Here is a 19,011-nt window from a genome sequence, read left to right as displayed (position 1 = left end):
GGTCACGACTAGAGATGTAAAAAAACGGTTTTTTTTGTTTTTAAAAAAAACGAGCTCGTTTTTTTTGTTTTTTATCGTTTTTTTTGTTTTTTATTCGTTTTTTTTGTTTTTTTTGTTTTTTTTACCTATTTTTTTAATAAATGTCACAATATGCAGCAATTAGGGTAAACTCATTGCAATAGCGTCTCTTTCAACAAAAAAATAGTCTCATAACTCGTATAACATCTTTCAAATGAGACAATATGTCTCTCAAGTCTCAACACACGAGCCATAAAGGTTTCTCATCGTCTCAAATAGTAACACAGTGTCCTATGGTTGGCACATCTCAAGTATTGTCTGTAATTTGGTTCAGCCAGTTGTTAAATGCAGTACCGCACTCGTGTACAGTTTCGAAGCCACCTGGGATTTTGGTTAATGGGCATGTTACGTTAGGACCAGGTGGTAAGGGTCCTGTTTCTCTACTTCACAAAGGCACTTTTCACCAGCACACCACACCATTACCAGTACAACGTCAAGAGTTGTTCCAGTTGATGTGCATTTGGTGCAAACGTGATGAAAATCACACAAGCGGTTCTCGAGTTATAAGTGAAATAACCTTAGCCACTAAGTGGCTTTATAGATAAGGAGCAATAGAAAAACGGCAATACCTCAAGAACCGCTCAACATATTTACATAAGTTTTAGCTCTACCCCCATGTTTTATGGGGTGGGCTATCTGTTTATGAATATTAAAACAAGTTTTGGCTACTACTTTTTGAGCTAAAAAGAAATTAACCTCTTGTCGTTACGCACCAATAAAACCATGGTGCGTAAATTTAAAAAAAAATAATTGGGTAGAAGAAAGATTGATGACAAGTTTGGCAAAAGCAGTGTAGTGCTAAAGTCCCAACTTTTAGCCCAAATCATATTTAAATGTAGTGAAAGATGGAAACGTTTTGATGTTTTTTTATTTTCCCTGAAGAGATTCCATAATCCTTTGTGACGTCATAGTCATGTTTGTTTTCCCTTAATCACACCATTGTGCTGTCATAGACATGTTTAAAAGAAGTATGGTTATTAGTTGCACTTAATCCATCCAATTTGAACTAGTTTGCAGAACTTTGAGACTTAAGCACTTTTTTTGTTTTTGTCTAACTTTTCGTCAATCTTTCCTCTGCCCAATAAAAAAAATTAAAGTTTGCATCATGGTTTTATTGGTGCGTAACGACAAGAGGTCAATTTCTTTTTATCTCAAAAAACAGTAGGCCTAGTTCTCAAATAAAATAAGTTTTCATCTTTGATGTTTGTTTTGTATCTTTATCCTGCATTGTGGGAATATGGGTAAAACTTTATTCTTGTCAGGAAAAGCATTATAAAGCATTTATTCACTATGTGAACACTGAGCACTGAGCAGTGCTGAAAAACCCCACTTTAAAGGAAAAATTTCTTCATTCAAGGTTGGTAGAATGGTAGTTACTAGCAATAGTCAACATGGGTGGTGGGCATTTGAAAGGAACATTAACCTAAACCTTTTCTGACAAATGCACTAACTTTTGACAGCTAAAAATATCAGTGATAAGGTCTCTTGCATTATATGTCCCAAATAATCTGCAAGAAGCATCAATGACGAAGTGTCCAATCCAAGATCTTAGAACACACGAAAAGAATACTTCTGTTTCAACATTTATAAAGCATATACATCGTTGGCAAGCTATCGGTTACAAAACATGTTTAAACAAGCTATTGGCAATAGCTTGCATTAGTAAATTACCACGTCCACAAACAAGGTAAATGTGTGTACTGAATACTGCCACCTTGTTTTGTCAAAGTTTCGTCAACCCATTGAGTGTGTACAAGAATAACCAGTACCACAGTATACTAACATCATAGGCTAACTTCCATTAAAGGAAAAAGAAATTAACTCATCTACATTATGTCATGTATCAAATTTCATTAATTCAATGTTTGTCAGGTCTACTGCCACAAACATGCCAGAGAATGAAGAAGAAAGCGAAACAACATAGGTCCTCATAGGACTATGCAAGAACATATGCTGCCAAACACAAACACTTAGGAATTTCAGCACACCAATAAAACTATTTTTAGTAATTTAATGTTTTTCAAGAGCACTATAATGAAACTAAGCTGTAAATTGCAAAAAAATTGCAACTTTTCCAGAAAAATATGAAAAAAACCAAAAAAAACCAAAAAAAAAACAAAAAACGAGTGTTTTTTTTGCATTTACATCTCTAGTCACGACGTTCCAAACCAAGCATGATGTTTTATGCCATACAGCAGAACGTAGTGGGCTCTAGTAGGACAGTTCTGGCATTTTAGTCATTGTAGATTTGCACAGATAGGTCTACAAAGACTTTGACCTATGGACGCAGATTCGGAATTAACATAGCATAGGTTTGGCCTATTAATGACGCGTTGCTGCGTGAAATCAACTCGGTGTACTATCACTTAAAACACAGGTGTAGCCTACCCAGGATTTCTATCCCAGTTAGGTCAGTATATCTACTAGATCAGTGGTTCTCAAGCTTTTTTCTTACGTGGCCCATTTTCATGGCCATAAAAGTTCTGTGGCCCAATAAATTTTTATGAAAGAAAAAAGTATAAAATAGGTTTAGTTGGAACAAAAAACAGCAGAACATATTTCAAGATAGATTGTTTATTCAACCGTGCATTAGTGAGATACTTGCTGCTGAACATTATCGACCAATACATTAATGTTTGGTGAGGTTGAAGAGAGCGCACAACGCATACCATCTTCCACATTTAATCGGTTTCGAGCCTTTGTTTTCATCTGCAACAAAGTGGAAAAGCCTGCTTCACATAAATACGTACTGCTGAAAGGCAACAGCACTTTGATGCATTCTTTACTGATACGTGGGTACAAAACACACACCTTTGGCCAAAACTCACAGGTCGATAAAGTCTCAAACATGTCTTTACAGGCAGAGTCGTTTCTGAAGTCCATGAGCTCATCCTGAGAATCATCAGCAACTTTTTCTATTGGTATTGCAAAAGGCTTTCCCACCAGCTCCAAATCTAAAGCAAGTATTTCGGGAAAGTAGGTCAAAAATTCTTTCCGAAGATTGACAAGATGTTGCAATATTTCAGACGATAGATTCATGTCCATGTTGCCTTCAATCACAGATGAAAGGGTCTCAAACATTGCAAAATTTCCTTTCTCAGCTTTTCGTTTCCAGTTTTCAAGCTTTTGCACAAACGCATTTAAGGTGTCGATAAAATCAAGTAGCCTACAGTTGTATCTCTTCCTTGTAGCTTGAGATTTAAGCGTTCAATTCGGTTCAATTGTTCAAAAATATCAACTAGATAAGCAAGTTTAGATATGAAGGTAGGCCCATAGGTGTACGGGAAGCATATTTTTTGGGGGTGCGAAAAAATTGATGCCCAAATATAATCCACTTTTGTTGGTTGGCATTATTTGTATCTTCCGAAAATTCTCTTTTTGAAGACTAAGGAGGGTGGTGTTGAATTTTGACGCAAATTGTAGGCTACCATAGAGAATATCTTTCTCACTGGCGCCAAACAGTGGATCGGATTATTATATGCGTCGCTTGGTTGTACGGTTTTGAGACCTCCAACAATTAAGACAGAGACACAAGCCAAGTAGATTGAATTTAAACACGGTCTTGAGTTCTGTTAGTTTATTGTGGCAGAAAGGTTGCAAGGTCACAGGTCGCAAGTTGGCCACAAGGTCACAAGTTTGTTTAACAAATTTAGCGTGCAGATATCCTAAGTAGAGCTGGTGTAAGGGACAGTTCAGTCGACTCACCAAAGCAGGGCTTGAAGTGATAAATCCGTACAAACAATAATCCAAATGAATAGTCGTAACAGTCATACAGCCAATAATTCAACTAGTGCATCCTTATTCAAATATAATACAAAATTTACTATGAGCAAATCGTCAAGAAATATTTAGCATAACCTTTCTCAATTTATGCTTAAAGGATTAACATTAAACAGCTCACTTTACAAAATGCAGTTAATATAAACTGAAGAGAAATTCGTCTATACTTTCATGAGTGTATAAATGTTCACTTCGCTGAACTATCATGCTGATGTAGCAAAACACAGAGAGGCCTTGTTATTTAAAGAAAAAGTGTAGAAAAAATAACTTCAAATAATATGCCTTGGTTGAAGCAAGCAAGCGGATAACAATTGTTCGCTAAGGTTGATATTGCATCTTTCAACATGCGACAAAGGCTTCGAAGAGATAACGCGCTGCGCCGGTATTCACAGTCACACACAGACAAATGTCATTTAGACGTTGAATTAACGTTGGCCATACTATGCCAACGTTTAAAACTTTAAATGGATGATAACAGATGCCAATCAATTTTCAGCCCGCACAATGACATAAATTGTTTTTTTATAGAAGTAGGCCTACAGTAGCAGTTAAAAATAGCGTTTCTGAAACAACAAAATACAGATTCTGGCGCCTTTTTATGAGTCAGGCCTTTGCAAACCCAGTCTCTTGTATCAAAACTGACAGCAATCTATTATTTAAACTTGCTTTTTGGAAAAAACAAAGGATTTCTAAAATGTAATTGTTTTTGTACAATGCGATGGACCACCAAAGAGGGATATGAATTCAAATAAACGCAAGCTTTATGTCTGTAAATGTAACGTAATAATCTATTACACAAAAACACGATTGGCTTGTTAGACGCTTTTTTAGAAACAATATGCATCGCTTGGTCTTCTGATACTTGCCTTGATATTCAAGGCGATTATAAAATTAACAGGTAGATATGTATGAATTCTTGCCCAAATATGAAATCTTGCCCAAATTCTCGACAGATTGGGGGTGCGATTGCACCCCCGTCTCGTAGCCTACACCTATGGGTAGGCCTAATATCACCAAAGCAAGATTCCAATTCGTCCTTTCCTTGCCGGTTAAGAAATTCTTTCAATTCTTCACGTAGTTCAACGACAAAAACTCTTACCAAAACATTACCTTTGGACAGCCAACGGACCCGAGTATGATAAAGTAAATTCAAGTGTTCAGCATTCATTTCAGAGCATAATTTTCTGAATAGGCGTGTGTTTAATGCTCCATTCTTAACAAAGTTTACTGCCTTGATAACTGTGTTCAGAACATCTTGAAGAGATTCTGAAAGAGTTTTCGATGCAAGGGCTTGTCTGTGTATCATGCAATGCATTGAGACGGCATTAGGCGAACGACTACGAACTAATGTTTGTAAACCACTTCTGGCTCCTAACATGGCAGGAGCACCGTCAGTGCATATAAGGCATATGCAGCTAATAAGGCCCGGCCAGTAATAAGGCCCACCCTCTGGATCTCCGTTGTCACAAATCTTTTAAACAAAATTGGAAGCTCTGATTGCTACTATGGTGAATTGAGACTAACTGGTAAAGTTTCAAAGCCTAAAGTTGAGAACTTTTTGAGTTATGGAAAGTTGAAGTTTGGGGGGACTGAAATTGAGTGGTTTTATTAATTTTCACATATTTTAGACTGTTCTGCAGTTAACAAACCGCTTTGACTTCCGTTTTTTTTGCATTTTATGTGAAAGATATGTGCATGCTGATGCAGTAAAACCAATAAATTTGAACTTTTTTTCTAATTAAAGCAAGACTGATAATGATGATCAGACTATAGGCTAATTTTGGTAATGAGGCCCATGGGCCCCTGGGGTAACGTTGTGCATCCCTGGTTAAGAAAGTGAGGGTTAAAGGCTTGAGTGACCTAAACAATTCTTGTTACACCATTAATCCAATTTGTTATTGCAATGGAAATATCATTTTCAGAATCAAAATACTTTATCATCCCTATAGTCCGGCAGAAGTATGACTGAACCTGGAAATTTTATGCAAAGTTTTTTTTTTTATTGATTTTGGTAGCCTAGAGTCTACTCTTTCAGAATCTGCCGGGTGCACTCCGCGCACCCTTGAGCGTTTTGAGAAATCCAAGATGGCGTCCAAAATGGCTGCCGATTCAGATAACTCCCTATAACTCAGTTAGTATTTGACCTAGGATGATAATTTTGGTGTCTAACCATATGTTTTGAGGGGCAAGGAATACATTGAAACTATTTATTTGACTGGTTGGGGATTGCATTATGTAGAAATGCAATAATGCCGCCAATAGGGCTGCCATATTACAAAATTCAAACAAAAACAAACAAATTCACTTGTATTTGGTCTAGAATAATAATTTTGGTGTCTATCCATATGTTTTGTTGACAAGGAATCCATTTAAGGGATTAAGACAGCTGCATATGAATTACATCGCAGGAAAATCCAAAATGGCTGCTGATATATTTGCTGAATACTTATAGAAAATCATTATTTCTGCGACTTTTGCTTGTGAAACACCATCTAACATATAACATCACTCACAAATGTAACCATTAGTTATCACAAATGTTATCATTAGTAATGTACAAGCCTCTCTCACAGTCACGGGACAGTCAGTTGTGGTTATCATCTCGTCATTAAGTCACCTAGTCCATAAATCTGTGATGTTGTCCAATTGAATTAAAATGCTAAGTAAGAGTCTGGCTGAAACCTGCAGCATAACACGCACAGAATATTGCACATTTCAAACCATCCCTTGTGCAGCTGCAAGAAAGCGTTTTGCAGGGGTTGTCACTCTTGCATCCACATCTGATCATGACAGTTTCTGGGGTGAGTTCAACATTTGCGGGAAGGAGGACCGGTTGTAGCGTTTTAAGTTTCGAGCCTTTCACCCATCCGTACATTTCTGCATCAAGTTCAGACGAATTGCTGTCTTCCATTGAACGCCACATAATGGCTTGGTGATGGGCCCTTCTTACATTCTCTTTAAAGGTCTCACTTGTAGGAGGAAGGGAACAAAGTTTTGGTGGTACCGCGGAGGCCCGACCCGTTTTGAATGCCCATGCCCTCCAGCGTGCTTCGGACATTGATTTACTCGTAGTATATTGACCGTAACAGGCTGACATGAATGTGCTTGCCTGCGCAATCACTGATTCTATGGGAGAATCAATGACCCCTAAAAGTGACAGTGAGTGACCATCTTTCAGAACCTTCAATGCAGTACCTTTTCCAACCCCATAGCAGCATGCTACCGTATCACACCCAGTAAGAGCATGGGCTGGCAGGAGTTCATTCACAAAAGACACATGCTTCTCTACAGTTTTTCCAATGTCAATGATTGTTCGTTCCTTAATTGGTGATTCCATGGTGATACGATTTTTCATGCTTCCAACGTGATAATAATGAAGCAAGAAAATGAAAACGTCAGTGTCATCAGATATCACAGTTATATCACTCTCTTCATTATTTCGAGCAGACAGCATCACCTGTTGGACAATGATATTGTCCGCCTCCTCATGACTACTTGAACGGTCTGTCCTTCTGATCACTACACCACCATGGCTGATCTCAAATCGGGCAACGTCCTCAACAATCACTATCAACTTGTGAGTTTGAGTGTATTCATGGAATGACTCGTCTTCAATCAGAAGTTTGACAATCAGGTTTATCAACTGCTTCTTGTTTTCGGTCATCGTCAATGCAGTCTTTTGAGGTGGTAACTTGGTGTTCAACTGCAGCTCGTGGACTCGGCTAACTCCAGTGGCCCTAGCACTTCTGGTGACACTCTTAGTACTGTAATCGTAGTACCGATCGAACACTAGGTGAACGTCCCCAACTTTTAGTCTCTTGGTAATGGCGTGTTTCAAGTTGTTTGCGTAGTCTGTAGTGGTGCCCTCTGCAGGTCAAGAAATCACAAAGAGTAGGGCTGAACCATCAATCACAAGTACTGAAGTGTCACTTGCTGTTGTCCGAGCAGATACCTCAACCTGAAGCTGTCGCTTTAAGGAAGACTTTGATCTTGCAGCTCTTATTTCTTCTGTGGGGTCAAACATAGACGTTGGTACTGGGGCCACTTCGTAGGATAGGACATCTTTTATGTCAACATCACGCCCACTAGCCTGTTGGCCTATGACCCTGGAGTAGATGACATTCATGTCGTACACTTTACTACCTCCCACATTCACATGTTTCTTTGTATCCACCATGGTAGTCACGGTCTTACGAATTGTTTCATGTAAGCCATCAGGTAAATTCTCTCCAAATTCTCACATCTGTTTGAATCCTTTCTGCACAGCCTCCTGCACATTCACTGCCGGGGTTCCATGTTGACCAGTTGCAATGTTCACTAGATCCTCTGGATGTTTCTTGGGATCAGGTGGATCCATACATTTTTGAAGCTTCGTCCTTATGGCTTCTCGGTCCTTGTTGTCATTCTTTATCCGTGCCTTCTTTTCTTCCTTATGCCCACTTCCCTGGTCTCCAGAATCTCCAAGCATTTCGCCCAGAGCAGCCTCCACAGTACTACATGTATAAAGACTCAATGCCCAGATCTTGAGCGTATCCGGCTTCAAGGTTATTCCTATGATGCCATTTGGGGCATGGCCATATCTCATGAAAGTAGTTTCTATAAACATATTACTCCATAGGCCATTCCATAGTCCGCGCAGGTGCCTCATCACATGCTCCCCTTTCATGAACCGGACTAGTACCTCTTCTGGGAGGGCTTCCATTGCCCTAAGGTAGCACATCCTATACCTTGCATAATGCACATGACCAGCGGCAAAGAAATAGGAAACATTTGTTTGCATGCCTCAAGATCCAACAGCCGATCAGAGCCCCGATGCAGTCTATGAAACTCATCAAAAAGTGCATACCACCCAAGCGCGGGATGACATCTGAAAACCTTTCTGGGTAAGCCCACTTCACATGTAATGCAACTTTATATAGTTGTAAGTCACAGGTAAATAACACAAACTTTTGGTCAGCATTATGTGTCACCTTTTGAGCTTCCACCATTGTTGTCATTATTGTATCTGGGTGGGATGGCACAGGATCAATCAAAGGCAGGTATGCCGTCTTAGGTTGTTCTGTTTGGCCTTGATTGCGTGTAAGAGCTGTGTTGTAGCCATTGTACTCGGGACAATTCTGTTTCTGAACATCCTGAAAGAAGGCGAAGTCAGTTTCGTCCGCTCTTTGTTTTAGAGTAGCCTGTTGCGCAAGTAACTTGAGTGAGAGAACTGTTCTAACAGCAACACTCTCTGGCATTTTTGGTTTCTTGGAACCGTTGTATCTCTGTATAGTGACATCACATTCTATTGCCTCCGACATCTCCTCCTTTGAAATTCGTGGGATTGTCTCTCTATGGTATCGATCGGCATCAGATGGTGATTCAGGATGTGTAACCAGAACAGCTAACGAGTGGGTGGAAAGTTTTCCATTTTGCGACGAGATTTCAGCATCAAAAGTATCGACAACTACTTGTACCAAACCGTCTGATGCATGAGATATGCCAAGACAGGATCGCTCCATTGTTGCAGCTTTTACAGCTGAACGCTTAAAGCGTAATACCTCGTTATAAGAACACTTTCTTACTTCTCTACTTACTTTTCTTATACTTATTTCTTTATACTTATTTTACGATATTTCTTACAAGCCTGCTGAGACGCAAGTTCGCGATTATCAGTCAGAAAGCAAAGTGATTACGTAGCATAGTGGGAGTTCGAGATAAGGAAATTTACAGTAAGTATTTGGCAAATATATCAGCAGCCATTTTGGATTTTGCTTTGATATAATTTATATGCAAATGTTTTAATCCCTTAAAGGGATTCCTTGTCAACGAAACATATGGATAGACACCAAAATTATCATTCTAGACCAAATACAAGTGAATTTGTTTGTTTTTGTTTGAAATTTGTAATATGGCAGCCCTATTGGCGGCATTATTGCATTTCTACATGATGCAATCCCCAACCAGTCAAATAAATAGTTTCAATGTATTCTTTGCCCCTCAAAACATATGGTTAGACACCAAAATTATCATCCTAGGTCAAATACTAACTGAGTTATAGGGAGTTATCTGAAACGGCAGCCATTTTGGACGCCATCTTGAATTTCTCAAAACGCTCAAGGGTGCGCGGAGTGCACCCGGCAGATTCTGAAAGAGTAGACTCTAGGCTACCAAAATCAATAAAAAAAAAAACTTTGCATAAAATTTCCAGGTTCAGCCAAAAAATTGGATTTGGCAACCGGACTACTACCATATCTAAAAACACCATGTCGCTTTTTTAAAAAATGGAGCATTGGGCGGGGGAGGAAATAGTTGTCTCTGTGTATTTAATTATTAGTTATGTGCCTGTGTTGTCGATTAGAATTTGTTTTGTGGTGTTGTTATAGTGAAAATACACCTTTTCCATCACTTTTGGTGCTAATTCAAACCGGGTCTTATTCACAACACGTGCATCTAATAAGGCCCGCTTGAGATTTTTTTAATATTTTACAACTCCTTTTACTTAGAAACTTGTTTCATAGATATGTCGTTTAGATAGACCTAAAGTATCCTCATTCCAAGTTTCGTTCAAAACTATGCAGTATTTAGAAAAATATTGAGGTTTGAAAATTAGCGGGCCCTATTAGCTGCAGGTGCCTTACCACAAACATTTTCCCACTCAAGTCCTTCTTGATCAAAAAACGCTTCCAACTTTTCCATCACATCAACAGCTCTCGTATTGGCCTCTAACGCAGAACAAAACAGCAAGTTGCTTTTTATGTCCTTTTCTGACATGTATCTGCAAAACACCAAGAGCTGGGAGCAAGAGGCAACGTCGGTAGTTTTATCAAGTTGAACTGAGAACAATCCAAATTGAGAATTTTTTATTTCTGTAATTACCTAGTCTTTTATATTTTCGGACAAATCAGCAATTTTACGCTGTACAGTATCGTTTGAAAGAGGAATTTGCAGTAATTTTATTTTGCTTTTTTCACCAAGTACAATTCTAGCCATTTCTGCAGCTCATGGTTTAATGAGAGTCTAGCCAATTGTGTACGATTTGCATTGCTTTGCGATCATAAAACTGACTACATAAGATGCTTTTACAATGCTTTTGGATTGTTGCTGGAATTCCTCTTTTGAATCCAAGCGCTGACGTTTCAAACTACCTTCCTTTAATTTAAAAAAGTTCTCATCTTTATCCTTGTAATTTGGATGAGCTTTTTCCAGGTGAAGTTTCAGTTTTGATGGCCTCAATGAATGACGACCAAAAAATTTATTGGCCTAACATAAAACGCATTGTCCTTTTTCTTCTCTGTTGTCAAAAATTGGTGTAAATCCATATATACTTAATGTAATTTTCATTAAACTTTCGTTTTGACATTTTAACTAAGTCTTAGGTTCTGAACCTAAATTTAAACTCTTTAACAGCAACTGAACCAAACAGCACACGCACCTGCAGAAGTTATCTGGCAGGGTTGTCAGGTGGAATTTGAAAAAAACTGCCAAACCAACGTTAAAAATCTGCCAAACAGCTAAAAAAAAATTGCCAAATTTAAGCTGATCGACACTTTTAATGTTATACATCATTTAGCCTACTAAGGTACTGAAATACGGCTGGTTGTAAAAGCAGCATACGGCAAAAAGTTCTGTTTTTAACATAATTTTCCGAAAATCTTTTACCTATAGATACGAAAAGGATAGTTTTATAATTAAATGGCGCAGTGAAATTTAAAAGAATGTGATTAGTAAAACCATTTATTTCTTCTTTTCAAATCATAAAAAGCAAAAAAAAATGTCAATCAATGGCATAACTGCCACACAATAGTTTTCCAGCTAACTTATCATGAAAAATGCCAAAAAATTGTAATTAACTGCCAAAACATTTTTTCCGGCCAAACCACCTAAAAAAAGGCCAAATTTCTGAAATTTGGCATTAAAACTGGCAACTCCGTAAAAACTCAACGTTGATGTAACGCTGTGCTCTAATGTTACGTCATAAATAACTTAATAGGCTACCGTCAACGTTGATCTAACACTGTAATCTACAGGAATCGAACCTGGAAGCCATTAGTTCTCCTTAAGCCATTATTCCTGTAAAATTAAGTATAGTGACACAAATGAAAGTAAATTCTTAAATAAATATAGGTTTTTATATTGGTCTGTGGGCCAATTCAAAATGCTCTCTGGCCCACTGGTTGAGAACCGCTGTACTAGATATTATCTAGTTTCAAACATTGATGTTCCGCATGAGTTGCGATAAGCTTTGAAACTCTTTGTTCAAACTGATTATATAGACTGTAAAAACGAGAATTTCAATTTCATTTAGCAACTTTCGTCTTGGAATATACAAAGAATTTTGCTTTTAATAAATTCACAAGTTGCATCATTACTGATTCAAAATACTGCGGTCGTGCGCAGATATATAGCATTAGCAATCAAGTATACACGTCGACCTTGTTCAGGGCTTTGCTAGTAAAGTCCCGGCTTTTGGTAAATCAAACAATCATTAATACGAAAGACATAAAACAAAAGTATGAGAAAATGTTTCATAGACGATTTCGGTTTGGGCCTCCCAAGTAATACAAAAAGAGGCAATGATAGTAATAGCAGTTTTGTCATCATTTGAGATGGTGAAAGAGCAATTAAGTTGAAATATTGGACCAAGAAATGACTCAAGAATATATCAAAGCGAACTCTCTACAGAAGTTTTTACCACGACTTCATTCGTAGCGTCAATAGCTACTGAGACTCCACAACGAGCCTTCAGGTGAAAAACGCCTCTTTCTTTCGTTCAGGTGGAAAATGTTCAACATCATCACAAGTGGCACAAATCTTTGATTCTTCCTAAGATCACATCTACTCTTGGTCTGTATCTCTGCTGCTTCAATTGTCCGGAATTACAAATACTGTGGAGGCTTAGCACACCATGTGTAATAACTAGCATCTAATCTGTGAAGTAACGCCGAGATTTTGAACTGACTGAATTCTTTTTCGCTTCTGTGTCGGCAATTGAAGACAGTTGACAATTCTCCCATGGGTCACGCAACATTGAAGGCTTAAAATAAGCTTCGATTGGCTCTTGGGGCTGGTTTTGCTGGGGAAAAGAACGGTCAAAAGACTTTCTGCCTTGTGAGTGGTGTCCTCTTCGAGGATATGGTGACCAATGTCTTCTCGGGCTAGGAGTGAATGGTAAAAAGCCAGAATTGTCAGAGGAACTATTATGTCCCGAGGAATATCGTGAAGGAGTTGAATTGCTGCTACGAACCTACAGCAAAAATACAAGTTTTATTACGACTAATCTTTGTACAACTACAATGCAGACATGAGTCAAAAAAAAAAAAAAAAACGTTTTATAAGAAAGTTGAGTTTATCACCGTGGTTTCGCCCCGACAGTTAAGCCACCGCTTTTTCACGTCTGCAGGCGTTGCATCAATGTAAATAAGATTGATTTAGGTAAAATTATCGGCAAATTACCATTTAACTCAAATGTTTTTCTTTGATACGTTTGCCAAATGTACATTTAATGAGGACTAAAAATAGTATAACAATAGTATACCTTAGCACATGATGTATTACTCGGTTTCAAAAAGTAAACCAGACAAAAAATTAAAAAAAGGAAAGAACACCAACAAATAGGTAGCAATAGTATTACCTGAGGTGAAAAGCTATTTCGATTTGGTGAATTGAAACTGTGGTAAGGAGAATTATTATTGCCTCTCCAGTTATTTCTTGCAGGCCCGCCATTACTTGGAAACCTGTTGCTTTGTGGAAAATTAGGTTGCCTTCTCCAAGGTGACTGCCAGTTGTTAGATGGACTATTCATGCTACCTCTGTCGCCGTGATTTGGCCTTGGGGTTTGATCTCGATTCTATGAATATGCATAAAAAATGTTATTTCACATCACACATAAGTTAGTAAGTATCCATATGTCACACTAAACTAAAGATTACCGTAGTTTGTCTGGAATTAGGTAAAAGGACGGTGGATGAAACTCAATATGGCAATTTAAAGTGAAAACTATAAACTACCAATCTCAAGGCTGTGCCTGTACCAATACGTCATGTTTGTTAGGGTCTGCTACTATTCGGTGAGAGCCTTTTTCGGTGAGAGCCCTATTCGGTGATTTTTTTGAATTCTTTTTTTGAAGATTATTGGGTACCGTATACCGTACCCTCATTATCATTGCTGCTTTTACATCGTTTTAACGTCGCTAAATGTTAAAATAAGACCCTAACCCTTAACCCTATAACGGCAATGATAATTAGGCTACGGTACCCAATAATTAAAAAAAAAATCACCGAATAGGGCTCTCACCGAATAGGGAACTCACCGAATCAGACTCACCGAAACGGGCCATTCCGTGTTTGTTATGAGTGAAGTATGCAAAATTGCGATGATTCAATTTCAGAACAAGCCTTTCTTAAAAAACTTACAAAAAAGGTATTTGAGAAAAATGCAAACACTGTAATATAAACGGCGACCTTTTAGACTTAGAGTATAATACATGTCAATTAAAACATAAAATGATTGGTAGTGTCTGTTAAGCCAGGACCTTTGAAATTCTTGATTTGAGACCTTTGAAATTCTTCTGTTTCAAATCAAGAATTTCAAAGGTCCTGGCTTAACAGACACTACCAATCATTTTATGTTTAAATTAACATGTACTCTAAAAGGTCGTTGTTTATATTACATTGTTCGCATTTTTCTCAAATTTATTGATGCTTTTGTATCTGCTTTACACGGATCCTCGATTGACTTTACGTTGATATGGGTTTAAAGTAATCGCCCTTTTGTTTTTAAAAAAAAGGTATGTTGCCATTACTTAGTTTGTGTACCTTTCTAGAATTTTTAGGCTCATTTGTTACAGCTTAAAAGCTTGCATAAAATAGTTTCACTTAGTTAACTTGAGTTGGTGATGTTGGTAAACATGTCTTCAAGTTGCATATGTTGAATTTTTAAACAGACTTTAATTAAACTTCATTTCTCTTATAACATACATATAAATCAAAAGATTAAGTGGAACACAATTTACTTTTTCCTGTACTACTGAGAAAGATGTAGCTGCCTTTTTGAGGCCAGTGTAATTTTTGGCTTAGTTGAAGACAGTGCACAATTGCACACCGCATGTCAGGTTCACAGTTTAGAAGTTTGTTCTGAGTTCTGTCTTGATCACACTTGCAAGTGCAGAAACGTCGTTTTCACACAAAATATCATTGCTATCAGCCATTGTTATGGAACAATGGACTAAACAACAATTGAAAGAACAAGTACTGGGAACTAAAGTCAAAACTAGGTCACATCACCAGTAGGGATGCCCAAAGTAGAATAATTGCCTATTCTAGAATTCATTTTCAGATCTAGAATTTTGAATCCTATTCTAGAATCCTCGGCCTAAATTTTTAACCTTTTCTTTTCATTGAGAAAATACACATAACGGCATGAAAAAGAAGCTTTACAAAAGCCATCATCTTAACAAGTTCTCAATCGTTCACAACAGAGACGAATTTCAAATGTAGAATGTTTATCTCCTCCAGATGACACACGCGCGCACATACACGTAAGGGACCTCTGTTAATCACATGCAGAAACGGATTGGCATGCACGACGCACATGACATGCAGGCGTTTTGTGAATCGACGGAGCATTTTTCAAATTTTTTTTCTCCGTGTTATTTTCGAATCCAATTACCCGATAGAAAAGCGGTTTTTAGATTCGATTCTGGATGGAATCTTAAGGATTCGAAATTCTACTTTGGGCATCCCTAATCACCAGTCAATAATCGTATAACCAGGTAAGGTGTTACCAACATTTCAGTTTACGACTTGTGCAGTACAGTAGTATACTATTGCAACAGCTTATCACCTTTGCGCACCCTTGGATAATCCTTGCCCCCACCCCCAGTTTAAGAACAGCTGTATTAGAATGATATGACTGTATGAGCTTTGTGAAGTAACATATAAATAGTCCATTTTAGTCCTTTTTGTGAGCTATGAAGATAATTGCTGTGCAATATTTTATAATACTTGGACAAAAGCAGCTCTTGAACCAAAGCTTCCAACATTTCGTGATTGTTTATTATGGGTCATATAAAAATTGGGAGCTGGTAGGCTATACAAGTCCCCCCCTGGTAAATCATGATAAAGACAGGAATCGACCAAACATATAGGGTGAAACTACTTTACCTTTGCTTTACTGTTCACACACTTCAATCCACATGTTTTGGTCAATTCTTGTTGTCATGATTTACCAAGGGGGGGACTTGTATACCAGCTCCAAAGATTCTTGTAGCAAAAGCCAAGGTTTATGCAGCTTTCATGCAATGTGTTGCATGGCTGCAACTTTGTACTTTACAATACAAGCCTTTGAACTCTTAATAACAACAATCATGCTTTTGTGCAATTTTAAATGGTTGCTGAACATCTTCAGAATCAATATTATCATGATTCACAAAAGCACTTTTTTTGATAGAAAAAAGAATACTACCCACCATGCCGGTTGGAAGTTTTGAAAGACTGTCTTAGCTTATCTAGCTTATCCATGCACACATGGATAAGCTAGTTTTTAAACCTAATTAGGTCATTAAAAATGTACTTTAGAATTTCATTTCAAAACCTGTTCAGATTCCTTCAAATGCAATTACAACAAAAAATATCTGCAAACTTATTCATTTTGAAACACTAGCCTATTCAATCCAATTTATTTTTCTTTGTCGGAATGCAGAAGAAACTATATAATATAGTGTATGATAGTGGGAATATAACCTTGACCACCAACAAAAAGAAATACAGTACACAATGTCAAAACTTGGCTGCTACAAATTTTAATTTACTTACATTGAAATAATGAGGGGAAGGTTGTCTTTGATTCATCCTTGTAATAAACTAAATCTAAGCAGCAATAAATTTTCTTAACCTAGTTCATTGGTGTGCCTGCAGGTTGTTAGTTATAGCTGGTTTACTAATTTTTGTCTTTGCAGTTATTTTTATAACAAAAAAAGCAAGAATAATAATCATGTTGTATTTTACACTCATTGTGACAACTTACAGTGCACTGCAATCACAGATGCAATATAACAGACATAAGGAAGCAGCGTAGTGACATATAGCCTTTGAGTCAGCTGCTACCCTTATTATAATACAGTATTCTATTAAGTGTCTTAGCCAAGACACCTCTGAGGCGAGTGCTCTGGGGTGGTATCAAACCAATATCTTTTCAAATGTCACGCAGACGCTCTCACCACTACAGTAAAAGATGTTAGTTGTAGGCTTAATAATGAAATAAACTTTATCTTCATTTGTCAACTTAATGTAGGCCCAGTAGCCTACTTTGTAATCTATGCATGTTCATCTCTCCAACATTAACATTTTCAACACGTATATACTGTACCGTATTGCAGTAAACATGCAACAACCAAAACCAATGAATACAATTTGAAAAACTATGCGCTACATATTGGACACTATAATCCATGATGTTACATCAACTTCGAGGTTTGCCCAGACAGCAAAATCAGCCATTTTTACTTTGAATCAAAGTCTGCAGGCGTTGAATTATTATGTAAAAAATTAAAAATGACAAATTTTGCGGTATGGCATCTGACTAAAATTTCAGTGTTGCCAGAAACGCAATGGTTCAAAACTTTCTCCGGGTTTGGAAATGTTGCCAGGAGCCCATGAAAGATTCGTACCTTTTTGTAATAATTGACAATAAAAATTAAGAAAATTCAGGATCCGGATCCTGTTTTTTTTTTTTTTTAATTCCAGATCAGATGAATCACAGTAACTTAGTATTTGGATCCGGTGTCTGTACACTAGAGAGATGATCGGATTCTGGATTTTCAAGGTCCACTCCACTTCCGAGTTAAGCTCACTCTGGATCCGCTAGCATCCTGTTGTTTGGGGCAAAATTTACCTTCGCATCCACTTCGGTACAGTAACTTTTAATTCTATAGTGTGATGTACTGATGTAGTATTGATATTATAACGGACGACGAGTAGTCACGGTAAACACGGTGAGCAGAAAGGCGGGTCGCATTGTTTCCCTACGGCGTGAGAGCTATCGGTTCTTCTGTTCCCAGGGAGCGGCTGGTTAGCTCCGACAGTCGAGTAAGGCAGAGGTCTCGTGCAGCCGCTGACATCCGGCCATCAAGAAGGATATTCTACAGAACAAAAAATATAAGGTTACAATTGAAGGGAACGAAATGCAATAGCTTAGGCTACTTACCACAAAGCCTATGTTCGGGACAGGATGAACACGGCTATGATATTAAAGGTGCAATAAATGAAACGCTGAATCGGACACCATGATAATCGTAAATTGAAGGATGAAATATTGAATAGAAAACGCTTTACATGCTATGTCAAGTAGAGTAGCCTACGCCTATGTAGCCTACAATCGACCAGACGAAATACGAAAATGAAGGGATGTAAGACATGTCGATTAGCCTACTATAGGAAACAAGGCAGCAAGTTAATGAGCAACATGACCAATAAGGCAGAAAGCGGCGGACTATGGAATGCAAGTAACTTGCCGGATTACATCAGTACAAAATTCCAGAAGCCCGTAATAAACGCCTATGGCCCTATGGTATAATATGATTGATAGGCTATTGATATCTGACGACCACAACGGTCCGGCACAGAGGCCACAAGCAAAAGTTATCAGACGTGGTAACCTACAGATAACCTAACTATAAGTATACTTAATCTAAGTCAAATGGAAGCAACAGCTGAAATCCGATATAGTCCACTTCAACAAATTCACGAAAAATAATGATGAATACGTTGCGAGAAATAATGACAGAGAGATATACCGGTAGCCTACAAGCAGAGATGGGCGTGATCTTGATCTTGAAGATCACTTTTTTGTGTGATCTTGATCTTAAAGAACAATAAGATCAAGATCACTTTAAACTTGAATTTTACTTCCTAGATAGAGGCATTTTTTTAGAACTCGTACTTACTGTAGCCTACAAAGTAGGCTAGTTGGTGGCAACTACTAACATTAAGCCACTGTTAATATGATATGTGCCCAACAAAAGACGATTTAAAGTCTCCATCTAATCTGGTCAGTGTTTCCATTTCAAAATTGAAAAAGTTTTCTGTGTTGGTCATAATAAAGAAGTCAACTTCCGTGTACGGTACTTTATGTTGACGTAGCCTACACTAGCGTACGCAGGGGGGAGGCCATTGA

At 37.8% G+C, this 19,011-nt stretch overlaps 2 protein-coding genes across 2 annotated transcripts; both read right to left on the bottom strand.

The window, feature by feature from the left end:
* Nucleotides 1-2,667: 2,667 nt before the first annotated feature.
* Nucleotides 2,668-3,159, bottom strand: LOC145787204 (zinc finger BED domain-containing protein 5-like). Its single transcript, XM_082598927.1, has one exon. The coding sequence runs from the start codon at nt 3,157-3,159 to the stop codon at nt 2,668-2,670; it is 492 nt and encodes a 163-aa protein (XP_082455053.1).
* Nucleotides 3,160-12,156: 8,997 nt separating this feature from the next.
* On the bottom strand, nt 12,157-16,750 carry LOC145787641 (uncharacterized). The gene is made up of 3 exons (XM_082599423.1): nt 16,653-16,750; nt 13,472-13,687; nt 12,157-13,084 (listed from the first exon to the last, which is right to left on the bottom strand). The coding sequence occupies exons 1-3, from the start codon at nt 16,686-16,688 to the stop codon at nt 12,764-12,766; spliced, it is 573 nt and encodes a 190-aa protein (XP_082455549.1). The 5' UTR covers nt 16,689-16,750; the 3' UTR covers nt 12,157-12,763.
* Between the last annotated feature and the right edge of the window lie 2,261 nt (nt 16,751-19,011).

Source organism: Aplidium turbinatum, chromosome 18, assembly GCF_918807975.1.
Source record: "Aplidium turbinatum chromosome 18, kaAplTurb1.1, whole genome shotgun sequence".
NCBI lineage: Eukaryota > Metazoa > Chordata > Ascidiacea > Aplousobranchia > Polyclinidae > Aplidium > Aplidium turbinatum.
The sequence above is the reverse complement of the archived record's forward strand: the minus strand, read 5'-3'. Positions and strand labels throughout refer to the sequence as shown.